At 35.1% G+C, this 14,440-nt stretch overlaps 1 protein-coding gene across 5 annotated transcripts in view; it reads right to left on the bottom strand.

Moving 5' to 3' along the window:
* The window catches only part of IFT88 (intraflagellar transport 88), a 148,568-nt gene that overhangs the window by 87,982 nt on the left and 46,146 nt on the right, over window positions 1-14,440 (bottom strand). For all 5 annotated transcript variants that reach the window (XM_032838225.1, XM_032838228.1, XM_032838229.1 and 2 more), the window contains 2 exons: window positions 13,249-13,319; window positions 8,350-8,436 (listed from right to left, as the gene is read on the bottom strand). In XM_032838225.1, coding sequence (XP_032694116.1) covers window positions 8,350-8,436; window positions 13,249-13,319 — 158 coding nt within the window. The remainder of the gene's footprint in view (window positions 1-8,349; window positions 8,437-13,248; window positions 13,320-14,440) is intronic.

Raw genomic sequence — 14,440 nt, 5'->3', positions numbered from 1 at the left:
ATGCTTTGTTGCTAAAAAATGCTAATCATCATCTGAGCTTTCAGCAGGTTGTAATCACTGGTCACAAATCACCATAATGAATATAACAATAATAAAGGACTTTCTGGGAAGATAGCAAAGTAGGAAAACCCTAGGCTCACATCCTCCCATGTATACATAACACCCCGCCAGTGTAAATAACCCAGAAAACTCAGAGTGTGTCACAAAGGGACATAAATCCCTGGGGAACTCCTCCAGAAATAAAGGAACTGACAGGCACCATTTCCCTCCCTTGCTCCTCAGCATAAACACATGCCCACCTCTGGGACTTGATATGTAATTTGCCAGCCCTACTCTCCCCGCCCCCATGTTGTGCTTCTGCCAAACCACCCCTCTAGATAGCCCGCCTTAGTCTGGAAATATCAGGGCCCCTCCTGAGAGGACCTGTAGTCAAAATTTGACAGTATTGCAGCCCTACTGTTTTATCCCGTCCTTTAGCAGATCTGCACTTTCCAACACACTCTTGGCCAGAGCCCACATAGGGCAGTGCCACAGGCCTGGCAGTGTGCAAGAAGTTCTGAAAGTGGCCAGCACCACTACAAAGTGACTCCTGCCCCAAAGAGAGGGAAACATAAACAGATAAGTGAGATGGAGGCCCCAGAAGTGGGCAAGAGGCAGATAATTGCTCTGACCATAGGTCCTGCAAACCAATGGAAGCTTCTCGGGGACAACACAGGGAGAGCACCCTGTAGTTTGGTGCTACTACCTCTCTGGCAAATGCCTGGCCTGCCTCAACTGAAGCCAAGGCATCTGCAGACTGGCCCACTAAACCACAGGGACAAAAACTGCCCATAAAAGGCAAAGAAAGCCCCTGCAGATGACTGGACTGAAGGAAAAAACTGGCTCAACCACAAGAGCAGGGTAAACATATCATACACAGGAGATAATCTCTGAAATTGCTAGGTTCTGGTGAACAGGGGATACTGCAGGGCAAGGCACATAAGGCCGGTACTCTGAAGAGTAGGAGATGTAGCTGACTTTCCTTATACACAGAAACAGACACAAAGAGTTAGACAAACTGAGAAGACAGAAGAATATGTCCCAAATGAAAGAACAGGGCAAAACCACAGCAAGAGCTAAGCGAAACAGAAATATGTAATAATCCTACTACAGAATTTAAAGTAATGATCATAAAGTAATGTTCATAAAGATATTCATCAGACTTAAGAGAAGACTGGAGGACATAAGTAAGATCATAACACGAGGTGAAAAACAACCAATCAGAGAGTGGAACACAGTAAATGTAAATAAAAATATACTAAAGGGAGTAAATAACAGACCAGAGGAACCAAAAGAACGAAGTGGCAAACTGGAGAACAGTGTAATTGGAAGTAGTCAGGCTGAAAAGATGACATAGAAAAAGTTATGCAAAATTAGAAGAGACTTAAGAAATTCAAAGACACCATCAAATGTAATAACACTGGCATTATAAGGATCCCAAAAGGACAAGAGAGAGAGAACAGGGGGCAGAAATTTACTTAAAGAAATAATGGTTGAAAACTTCCTGAATCTGGGGAAGGAAACATAAATTCAGGCCCAAGAGGCACAAAGATGCCCCAACAAAATCAACTCAAGGAGGTCCACACCAAGGTACATAATAATTAAAATGGCAAAAAGCAGTAATATAGAAAAAATTTTAAAAGCAGCAAGAGAAAAGAAGACAGTTATATACAATGGAAACCCTATAAGGCTATAACTTGATTTTTCAGCAGAAACTTAGCAGGCCAGAAGAGAGTGGCATGATATGGTCAACGTGCTGAAAGGAAAAAATCTGCAGACAAGAATACTCCATCCATCACGGTTGTCAATCAGAACAGGAGAGATAAGCGTTTCCTAAACAAACAAAAGTTAAAGGAATTTATGACCACTAACTAGCCCTACAAAAAATGTTAAAGGGGACTCTCTGAGTGAAAGACCATAAGCAAGAATAAGAAAAGTAGGACTCACAAAAGCAGTAAAAATAAGTATAACTGTAAATACCACTCAAGGGATTCACAAAATAAAGGGATGTAAAGTATGACACCATATATCTAAAACATGGGGAGGAGAGGAGTACATAATGGGTTCAGACTTAAGTGACCATCAACATAATTTGTACTGCTGCATCCAGAAGAGGTTATACACAAACCTAATGGTAACCACAAATCAAAAACCAGTAATAGATACACAGAAAATAGAGAAAGGAATCCAAGTATATGACTAAAGAAAGCCAAGTAATAATGACAGAAGAAGGCAAAAGAAGAAAGGAATGGAGAAAAACTCTAAAAACAGCCATAAAACAAGTAACAAAATGACAATAAATACATAACTATCAATAATTACTTCAAATGTAAATAGACTAAACACTCCACAATTAAAAGACATAAGAGTGATAGAATGGATTAAAAAAACAAGACCTAGAAATAAGACACTCATTTCAGACCTAAAGACACCTGCAGACTAAAAGTGATGTGATGGAGAAACATTTATCATTCAAAAGAATATGAAAAGAAAGCAGGTAGCATTGCTTATATCAGACAAAACAGACTTTAAAACAAAGACTGTGATGAGACAAAGAAAGACACTATATAGTCATTAAGGAGACAATCCAACAAAAAGATATAACAACTGTAAATATTTATGTACCCGACATGAGAGCACCTAATACTTAAAGTGGTCAATAACAAACATAAAGGAAATAATTGATAATAATAACACAAAGGAAGTAACTGATAGGTCAATCGATAGATCACCCAACCAGAAAATCAACAAGGAAAAAAGGACTTTGAATGACACACAGGACTAGATGGAATAAACAGATATACTCAGAACATTCTATCCTAAAACAGCAAAATACACATTCATTTCAAGTGACATGGACCATTTTCCACAAGAGATCACATATTAGGCCACAAAATAAGCCTCAAAAAATTAAAAAAAATCAGGGGCGCCTGGGTGGCTCAGTGGGTTAAAGCCTCTGCCTTTGGCTCAGGTCATGATTCTAGGGTTCTGGGATCAAGCCCCACATTGGGCTTTCTGCTCAGCAGGGAGCCTGCTTCCCTTCCTCTCTCTCTGTCTGCCTCTCTGCCTACTTGTGATCTCTGTCTGTCAAATAAATAAATAAAATCTTTAAAAAAAAAAAAAAAGATCAAAGTCATTCCATGCATTATTTCTGACCACAGCACTATGAAAGTAGAAATCAACCACAGGAAAAAATCTGCAAAGTCCACAAATACATGGAGACTAAATAACATGGTACTAACAGTGAATGGGTCAATCAAGAAATCAAAGAAGCAATAAAAAATACATAGAAACAAATAATAATGAAAATACAATGACCCCAAATCTTTGGGATGCAACAAAAGTGGTTCTAAGAGGTAAGTTTATAGCAATCCAGGCCTACCTCAAGAAGCAGGAGAATCTCAAGTCAACTATGTAACCTTACACCTAAAGAAGCTAGAAAAGAAGAATGAACAAAACCCAAAACCAGTAGTAGAAAGGAAATAATAAAGATTAGAGCAGAAATAAATGAAATAGAAACTAAAAAAAAAAAAAAAAAACCAAAAAAAACCCACAACAGAACAGTTCAATGAAACCAGGAGCTGGTTCTTTGAAAAGATCAATAAAATTGACAAACCTTTAGCCAGACTCATCAAAAAAAGTGCTCAAACAAAATTAGAAATGAAAGAGGAGAAACAACTGACACCAAAGAAATACAAGGGATTACAAGAGAATATTAGGAATAATCATATGCCAACAAATTGGACAGTCTAGAAGAAATCAATAAATTTCTAGAAACCTATAACTTCCCAAACTGAATTGAGAAGAAAAAGAAAATTTGAACAGTCAGGATCATATATACGGTTTCACTGGTCAATTCTAAGCCAATCCTTCTCAAACTTTCAAAAAAACTGAAGGGGAAAACTTCCAAATTCATTTTATGAGGCCAACACTACCCATTACCAAAACTAGGTAAGAACATTACAGCAAGAGAAAACTATAGGACAATATCCCTGATGAAAATTTATATGCAAACATCATCAACAAAATATGAGCAAACTGAACTCAACAGCATATTAAAAGGATTAAAAGCAAATGCTCTTATAAATACCAAGGTCAAATGAGATTTATCCCTGGAATGCAAAAATAGTTCAATTATGTGCAAACCACTAACTGTGGAACATCACATTAACAGAATGAAAGATAAAAATCATGATCGTCTCAATAAATGCAAATTTAACAACCATTCATGAGAAATAGTCTTAACAAAAAGAGAAGACATGACAAGGAACCCTTGTGTACTGTAGGTGAAAATGTAAACTGGTACAGTCGCTATGGAAAACAGTATGGAAATTCCCCAAAAATTTAAAAAGAGAACTACCATAAGAACAAGCAATTCCACTTCTGGGTATATATCCACAGGAAATGAAATCTCTAACCCAAAGAGATATTTGTACCCCACATTCATTATAGCATTATTCATAAAAACCAAGGAATGTAAACAATCTAAATGTCCAGACAGATGAATAGATAAAGAAAATGTGACAGACACAGACACACGCACACACATGCAGGAATATTATTTAGCCATAAAACAAAGGAAATCTTGCCTTTTCAGACACGGATGGACTTCAAGGATATTATGCTATGTGAAACAAGTCAGACAGACAAAGACAAACACTGCATATTCTCACTCATATGTAGAACCTACAATAAAAATAAAGAGTAGAATGGTGGTACCAGGGACTGGGAGGTGGGGTACCAGGGAGATGTTGGTTAAAGGGCACAAATTTTCAGGAATAAGATAAATAAATTTTGGGATATAATATACAAAATGGTAACTATAATTAACAATTCTGTATTATACACTTGAAAGTTGTTAAACAAGTAAATCTTAATTTTTATAAGCAGAATTTTAAAAAGGTAATTATGTGAGGGGATGGAGGTGTTAACTAACCTTATTGTAGTAAAAGTTTTGTAATATAGATATCAAACCACCACACTGTACCCCTTAAATCTGCATATATTATATGTCAATAATTATCTCAATTAACCTGGAAAAAATAAAGGGGAAAAATTCTGAGTTTGGATAAAACAATATGTGAGGGTAAATCTGGAACCTCAGTAAAAGAATGGGTTTTCTTAGATTCCTTCTTTCATTATATCAGTATCCACACCAAAAATCTCTTGGAATCTATCTTTAACATAAATGTGAATACATTCACTCTCATATTTCATGGGAGCTGTTTGTGAACATTTCTTAAATGAACCTAACATTTTTCTAATATAAGGCTATCATTTAACAATAGAAACATATTCATGTAAAATCACAGACTTAGGTAAAAGTAAAATTGTACATGAGTAGAACCATCTAGTGGGACTTGATCATAAGTTTCATATGACAAATGCAATGCCTTTTGATAAGTTAAAATGTTAATTTAGTAGAAAATGTCAGTCAAACTGGTTGGCATTGGATAAATGTTCAAAATTTCACTCAACTGCTAGGTTGCAAAGACATAGTTATATTTTTGAAAAGGTAAAAACATTAAAAATTAATATGTAGGGGTGCCTGGGTAGCTCAGTCGTTAAGCTTCTGCCTTCAGCTCAGGTCGTGATCCCAGAGTCCTGGAACTGAGCCCCGCCTCGGGCTCCCTGCTTAGCAGGAAGCCTGCTTCTCCTTCTCCCACTCTCCCTGCCTGCGTTCCCTCTCTCTCTGTGTCTGTCTCTGTCAAATAAATAAATAAAATCCTTAAAACAATTAATATGTATACCTAGTAAACTTTAAGAGAATTCAGATTAGATTTAATAATAGTAAAACAAATAATATATACTATTCAGCATAATTAAAGATAAATAAATAGAGTTCATTTATTGTGAGGTGGTTGTCCCCCAGATCAAGGAAATCTTTGGTTATAACCACAGTTTGGTGCCCACAAAAAGGGATACAGTGATTCTGTTGTACTATAAGACCAGTCAAAACACAAGTGGAGTACTGTGTACACATATAGGGACACATTTTAAGGGACTCATTTATAAACTAGGCAGGCAACTAGTCAGGAAGAAAACAAGTCATTCTAGAAAAACACACTATATCTGAAACGAGTAAAGAATCTGGAATTGTGTATCTGAAAAGAGAAAAAAAACTCTGAAAAAAGTCCTTTCATCACTATTGGCACTAACTGGCAAAACTTCTGATTCAAAACATGAGCAAATACAACTTCTGGAAGAATGAGAAACTACTGGATTATAAAGAAGAAAAAAAAGGAAGTGACACTAAGAAAGCAGCAGCAGAGGAGAGAGTTTCCTGCCCCTACTGAATCCAGGTGAGACTGGGGTTCAGGGATGGCAATTGAGGAGATGAGTTGAGAAGGTGGCTGAATCAGGGTGCCTGCCTGCAGGGCTCTGAGGGAATCACTGAGCACTCCATCTCTGTGTGAAGCAAAGCCCACAGACTCCCCTTAACCAGACAATCAAAGATAATGAAAATGCTGTTATAAATACAAAATTAAAATGCATGAACAAAATAATTAAATGGAAGAGCTGGATGAGAAAGTCAAGAAAGTCTCCCCGAAAGCAAAGAAAAGCTAAAGGATGGAAAGTATAAGAAAGAAAAGTGACAAGAGAGTCTCAAACCCAATTGATAGAAATTTATAAGTAGAGAAGAAGGAAATAAATTACCAAGGAAATAATATAACACTATTTCCCCAAATTGAAAGGAAACAACAGACTACAAATTGAGGGGTCTGTTGAGTGCTTAGGAGGAAGACAGAAAAAAAGACAAACTTAAACATACCATTATGAAATTTCAGAATAACACAAGCTACAGAGGAAATTCTAAAAATCATCAGAAAGAAAACACAGGTCACCTACAAATAACAAAGATGAGTCTACTATTAGACTTCTAATCTGCAACAATATTAGCTAACAATGAAGAAATGCTTTTAAACTTCTAAAACAAAGTTACAACTTAAAATTTAAAAATTTTTACCTCATAAAATAAATGATCAATCAGAAATAAGAAGAGAACTGCACATTTACAGACATGCACAGAAAGATTAAAGGGGTTAATTAAGGGGTTAATTAAGGATGAAATAAAGGAAAAAATAAAGTGTTAAACAAGGAAAAAAAGATCCAAACCAGGAGAAAAATGGCAGTAATCCCCAAGACGATATTTAACACCAGGCCAAGACAGTAACCGTCGTATAGAAACTGAGGCAGAGAGAGCGATTCTGTAAGAGAGAACGCCAAGAAAACCTGAGTCTGCAACAGAAGCAAAAAATGCAAAAAAAGAGAGCCAGGAACTGGAAATACCAATAAAAACAAAACATCACGGATCAACTGTGACGCCTCCAGTACAAATTAAACCAGGGAGACAACGTATTCCAAGGAATAGAATGGACTCCAAGGAATAAACGGAATAAGTAAGCATCTGAAAGACGGTAATAATATGCTAAAGAAAACAAGTTATGTCTAGCAAGAAGAAACATGAAAGTACTTAGAAAATAAGATAACAAAACAAAACCCAAGCTCAGAGCTACAGAGAATGGACTGTGTAATGGACGAGTGAAAGAAAGAAAGAGAAGATAGTTAAATCTTCTGTACTTGGCTTTGTAACTATGTATATGTATCCTGGATTTTTAAAACTCTGTAAGGTACCATACAGAAGAGGTCATAGACTCAGTCTATGTTTGCTTGAAAGATCACAGAAAAAAGTTCCACGAGGGGCAATTTTGGGTTCAATACAAAGATTTTTCTAACCCTTAAAGATGTTCAGAAATAAGCTGAATAACAGAAGACTCCAAGCAGAAGTTAAATGGCCACCTATATGGGATGCTACAAAGGGGATTCCTGTACTGGGTCGAAGAAAACAAATTCACTACTCATCCAATAAATAATCTTTTTCCAACTCTAACAAAACTCCTAACTTCTATTTAGGAAGTACATTACATCAGGAGACAACAGCCCCTTTAGGTATGAGAGTTATTCCTCAGGGCAGAAAGTTTCAGTACTACTGACAAACTTCAGGTAGAAAAGGAAAAAAATGAGAAAAGGTACAGTAAAATGGAAGAGGATACAGGCTAGATTTGTACAGTGGAATTATGCATCCTTATATTGAATGGTAGCACACCTTACTATTTAAGAAATGACATAAGCAATAATAAAAATACAGTAGAACTTTCAGAATGCCTTATATTGATTTTACCACATATTATTTTCCTGATAAGTAGAAATCAATATTCATAATTACTTTTCTAATAAAAGCTTAAATCAATAAAAGTATAAATTATGAAAACATCATATCCATCCAGTTATACTGAATTTCTCTCTTACCAATCATAACCTACAGCAAAAGATGTTTCAATTACAGGAGCAATGAGTTTTGCGGCTGTCATGATGTATTTTTCTGCCATGGCTTTCCTATATCAAACAAACAAAAAAGTTTTATTGAGAGACTTGGTATAAAGAGTTTGGATTTTTTTTTAAGTATAAATATTACCTATCAAAGCTAACATACCATGAAAGTCTACTAAATAGTGGACAGCTACACTAGAAATCTGTCCGTAAGTCAGGTTGACAACCATGGCTAGGAAATGGGATTAGCAAGCCATAACTGCCTTCTGGATCAACAGCTGATCTTTCTTTTCAGTGCAGGCTGACAAACAGAAGAAATACTGGATGAACATAATAAAAAAAAAAACCGATATTAAAACAAAACAAAAATAACCGCTTAATACAAGATGAATAATACTGCTTTTTCCCCCCCTAAGAATTTATAGTTCTGAGTTCTTACAGTTAGGTCTATGATCCATTTTGAAATAATTTTTGTGTATGGTATGAGACAGACCCAACTTCATTCTTTTGCATGAGGATATCCAATTTTCCCAGCAGCATTTGTTGAAAAGACTATCTTTTCTCCATCAAACTATTCTGGTGCTTTTATTAATTATAAATGTACAAGTTTATTTCTGGACCTTCAATCCCATTCCAATGATTTCTATGCCTATCTTTATGCTACTAATATACTTGATTTGTGTTTTGGAGTATGAGCCCTCCAATTTTGCTCTTCTTTTGGAGCATGAGCTTCCAATTTTGCTCTTCTTTTTCTTTTTTTTTTTTTAATTTAATTTTCAGTGTTCCAAAATTATTTATGCACCAGTATTGTTTTGGCTACTTGAGATCCTTTAGATTTCCATATGAATTTTAGGATCAATTTGTCACTTTCTAAAAAAAACCTATGCTCAGATTTTGATATGGATTATACTGCATCTATAAAATAATTTGGGGAGCACTGTCATCTTAACATTAAGTACCTATCCATAAAAATGTGATGTCTTCCCATTTACTTAGCATATACTTCAGTAATATTTTATACTTTTCAGAGTGTAAATTTTACACTTCACTTGGTAAATTTATTAATTATTTTTATGCTACTGTAAATGTAATTATGAATTTCGTTTTGGCTAGTACATTGCTAGTATATATTTCTATAGTACTAATTCCTATATATTTTATATAGCTTGCTGAACTTGTTTATTAGTTACAATTGCTTTTTAGTGGATTCTAAAATTTATGTAGGATATTCCACATATAAGATCATGTAATTTGTAAACAGAGATAATTTTGCTTCTTCCTCTCCAATCTGGATGTCTCTTACTTCCTTTTTTGCCTAATTTCCATGGGTAGGACCCTGAGTGCAATGTTGAATTAGTGACAAGGAATATCCTTATATTGTTCCTGTTCTAAGGGGCTAATCATTCAGTTTTTCACCATTAAGTATGTCAACCTGGGCTTTTCATAAATGTCCTTATTAGATTGAGGAAGTTCCTTTCTATTGTTAGCCTGTTGAGGTGTTTTAGTTTGTTTCCATGAAAGCATACTGGATTTTGTGGAAAAAAAAATTCTTTATTGATATCCTCTATTATACTCATTGTTTTTTACAGAGTAAACCAATTTTGCATTCCTGGGATAAATCCCATTTGGTCATGGTACACAATTCCTTTTATATTTTGTTTGTATTTTTGGTTTATTAGTATTTTCTTTGGGATTTTTGCATCTATATTCATAAGATATTGATCTATTGTCTCCCCAACCCCCCCTTTTTTTGTACTGTCTTTGTCTTGTTTTGGTATCAGGGGAATGCCAGCCTCATAAAATGAATATTTTCTGGAAGAAGTTGTGTAGAATTGATGCTAATTGTTTTTTAGGCATCTTTTAGATTTCTCTAGTAAAACCATGTGAGCCTGGAGATTTTTTTGGGGAGGGAGGGAGGTTTAAAATTACAAATTAAATATTTACAGGGCTATTCAAATGATCTATTTCATATCAGGTGAGTTGTGGACACTTGTGTTTTTCAAGAAAGTGGTCCATTTTGTCTAAGTTGTCAACTTTGTGGGTGTAGGGTTGTTTGTAGTGTTCCATTATTATCCTTCTGATGTATACAGAGCCTGTAGAGATAGCTCCTGTTTTGTTCCTAATACTGGCAAGCTGTGAGTTCTTTTTTGTCAGTTTTGCTGTAAGTTTATTAATTTTATTCATCTATTCAAAAAATCATCTCTGTATTTTTCACTGATGTTTCTTTTTTTTTTCAATGTCAATGATTTCTATTCTTTATTTTTTCTTCCTTTGGTTGATTTTGCTTTTCTTTTTCTAGTTTATTAATTTAGGAGCTTAGGTTATTAGGACTTTCCCACTATCATTCTAATTACTTTCCCTTAAGTGTTGTTTTTCACTGTCTCCTTTCAAGACTTTGTCTTTAATTTTCACAAGTTTAATCATAATGTATCTTCACATGGATTTCCTTGGGTTTATTCTCTTTGGTATTTATTCACTTTCTTGTATTGTGTATTTATTTCTCTAGCTAAATTTGGGGAGTTACCAGCCATCATTTCTTTGTCCAATCTCCTTCTCCTAAGACATTGATGACAAAAATTGCAGATCTTTTGCTATAGTCCCAGATGTCACTTAGGCTCTGTTCATTTCTGTTTTTACTCTATCTTCTCTCTGTTGTTCAGATTGGGTAATTTCTATTTTCCATATTCCGGTTCACTGAATCTTTCCATATCTCCTTTATTCTCCCATTGAACCTATTCACCAATGTTCATAATCACTTGAAGCATTTTCATCATGGCTGATTTAAAATTTGTCGGATAATTCTGACATCTCTGTCGTGTCAATGTTGGCATCTACTGATTCAATTTTTCATTTGGTTTGAAATGAAATGAATCCTGGTTCTTGGTATGACAAGTATTCTTGATCAAAACTTGGGACATTTCTGCACTATAATACTCCAAATTTTTATTTAAATTTTCTGTTTCAGCTGGCTTTTTTGACATGGTTCCAACAGGGGAAGAAGAGACACCACCTCATTATCATCAGATAATAGATGCCTAGGTTCCCAATACGACTTCCTTTGACAACCAACATGGGAAGAAGTCCTTGTGTCTGCTGGGTAGGGCAGGAGTTCCTGCTTCTACCATGGTCCCTGCTGACACCACAGTGGGGTGGGCTTGTTACCATTGAATGATGATGAAAATTCTAACCCTCTATTATTTTCTCTGACACCAAAAGAGAGGGAGAGTTCCTCACACTGTCACATGAAGTGGAATTCTAGGCTCCTGTGTGCTGTCTGTTGACACCACAGAGTGGTGGGACTCACTAAGGGCCTATCAGATTAAAGTCCTGGCTCCCTACTTGGACTTTTGGGGTATGGGTACCTCTTTATAACCTTATCGGTGTAGAAAGCTAGGCTCTCACTTGACTTTTGCTGGCATGCATGGGAGTGGGGCTACAGTCTGTGTGTGTGTGTGTGTGTGTGTGTGTTGTGTGTGTGTGTGGTATTTGTCTCAAAGTTTTCAGTCTTGCTAGCCTTCTTTGTCTCCCTTCCTTTTCCTTTGGCTAAAGAAAGCAGGCTTTTCTTGGGGCCTTTTTTTTTTTTTTTTAATACAACCATTGTCATTTTCTGATTGCCAGCTTCTTCAGCTCCAAGTTTGGGAAACATGAGGGGAACTCACTGCCATGTTGCTCCTCAAGTCCGGAGCTCCCTTCCTAATCTGTCCTCTTCTCTTCACCTTTCTTGTATTTGTTTTATATATAACTTTCAGGGTTTTTTTTTTTTGTACTTAGTGAGAAGAACAGGAGAAAACTATGTCTACTGCATCTTCCCAGAAGTATTTTTAATATTAAACTTTCTAAAAATTAAGGGCCTTCTATACATATAATAGAATATTATTTAGCTTTAAAAAGGAAGGAAATCCTGTTACATGACACAACATGGATGACCCTTGAGGACATTAGGATAAATGTAATAAGCCAGTCACGAATACTGTAATTCCATTTACATGAGGTTAATAAAGTCAATTCATAGCACAGAAAGTAGAATGGTGGTTTCCAGGTGTTGGGGGCAGGGCCTAGAGAGCTGTTCAATGGGTAAAATTGCAGTTTGAGAAGATACAGAGTTCTGGAGTGAAATAGGTGAGAGGGATTAGGAGTAAACTTATCATGATGAGCACTGACTAATGAACAGGGTTGTACATCTGAAATTAATATAACCTTAATGACCCTGGAATTAAAAATGAATAAACAGAATTAGTATATGACCTAACACTTACATACACACACACACACACACACACACACAGAGTTCTGAAGACTGGTTATAAAACAATGTTAATGCACATAACATTACCAAACCAAGAAGTCTTATGTACCATAATTAAGATGGCAAATTTTATGTTATGTGTTTTTAACCACAATTAAAATAATTAAGGGCCCTCTACCATGTGATATACTCCTAATACACATACAGTAAATATCAGAACTTTCAGACCGTACTTGGCAGAGACTAGGTACCATATTGAAGGAAGGAAGAAATAAGCAAAATTTTGTCTTTGGGACATGAAATTTAATTGGGAAGGTGGGCAAAAATACATAAAAATATAATTTTTTAAATAAAAGTAATATAAGCAAAGTTCTAATATTACACCAAATGCAGAGAGAAAACAAATTACAAGAAAACAGTAAGAGTTATTGAGTAAGAATAATTGGGGTCAGCCTGAGGACTATGATTATCTTGAAGGCAAAAAGAGAATCTAGTAATATATAGAAATGGTGAAACAATAGCCTTATTGGAGAAATATACTGAATATAACAAGTTTTGAGAGAAATAATCAGAATGTACATTCAATTCTTTTATAAAAATTAAATCTATATTGGTAAGGCACAAAATATTACCTTTCACGTTCCATTTGCCTTAGATGATCATTTTTTATAGCTTCAATCACTAAGTTAGTGTGTGGGTCATCCTGGGAAAATAAAATTGGAAAAAAAACTGATCAATTCAGAAGTAAATACCAAGAACTTGGATTTCTAATCAACCTCACCACTAAGCAGTTACATAAAATGAAAAGTAAATTAATCTTTCTAAGCTATTTTCCCTTTCATAAAGCAGAACTTTTCTTCTCATTTCTGTTTATCAATTACATTCTCCTTGAACAAACAGATTCTGAGCAACTGACAAAAGGTCAGACTGGATAGAATAGGACCAAGTACACAGAAGCTGTGTGACATTATAAACTCTAAACTCAAATATAAATACTTTAATGATCATCAGATTCCTTAGTAATCAATATCTCTATTCTCTCCTAAGAATACAGATGATTTTTTGGTAAGATATTATTTTTTCTCAATATGAAAATAATATATAGTAGTTAATGTTTACTTAGCACTTACTATGTTCCAGGTACTCTTGTAAGCATTTTACATACCTCATTTAATCCTCACAACCCTATAAGGTAGGTTAGTATAATTAGTCTTATATTATGTATAAAGAAGCTGAGGCATAAGAAGAGTAAGTTCTGAGTGATGGAGCCAACCACTATGTTGTAATACCTTTATAATCTATTAAGAAGATATGTTAAGTTCAATTTATGAAATTGCCATTATTATACCATTTTTATCTATAAATACAGGCATTTTCATATAGTTTGGCTTAATATAAAATAACATAGCAGAATACCAATACTTTATATGTAAAAACCTGAATAATATTTTTAAAATATTAAGAAAAATTATCTCACTGTCTAGAAACTATTTCTATTTTACTGTATTTGCTTCCAGTTTATGTCCATGTATGGGTATGTGTATTTCTTTCTTTCTTTCTTTTTTTTTAACTCTGCTTTTTTTGTTGTTTTTTTTAAATTTTTTATAAACATATATTTTTTTTCCCCAGGGGTACAGGTCTGTGAATCGCCAGGTTTACACACTTCACAGCACTCACCATAGCACATACCCTCCCCAATGTCCATAACCCAACCCCCGCTCTCTCAACCCCCCTCCCCCCAGCAACCCTCAGTTTGTTTTGTGAGATTAAGAGTTACTTGTGGTTTATCTCCCTCCCAATCCCATCTTGCTTCATTTACTCTTC

This window comes from Lontra canadensis, unplaced genomic scaffold (genome assembly GCF_010015895.1).
Source record: "Lontra canadensis isolate GAN:19392208 unplaced genomic scaffold, GSC_riverotter_1.0 scaffold103, whole genome shotgun sequence".
In the NCBI taxonomy this organism is placed as follows: domain Eukaryota; kingdom Metazoa; phylum Chordata; class Mammalia; order Carnivora; family Mustelidae; genus Lontra; species Lontra canadensis.
The sequence above is the reverse complement of the archived record's forward strand: the minus strand, read 5'-3'. Positions and strand labels throughout refer to the sequence as shown.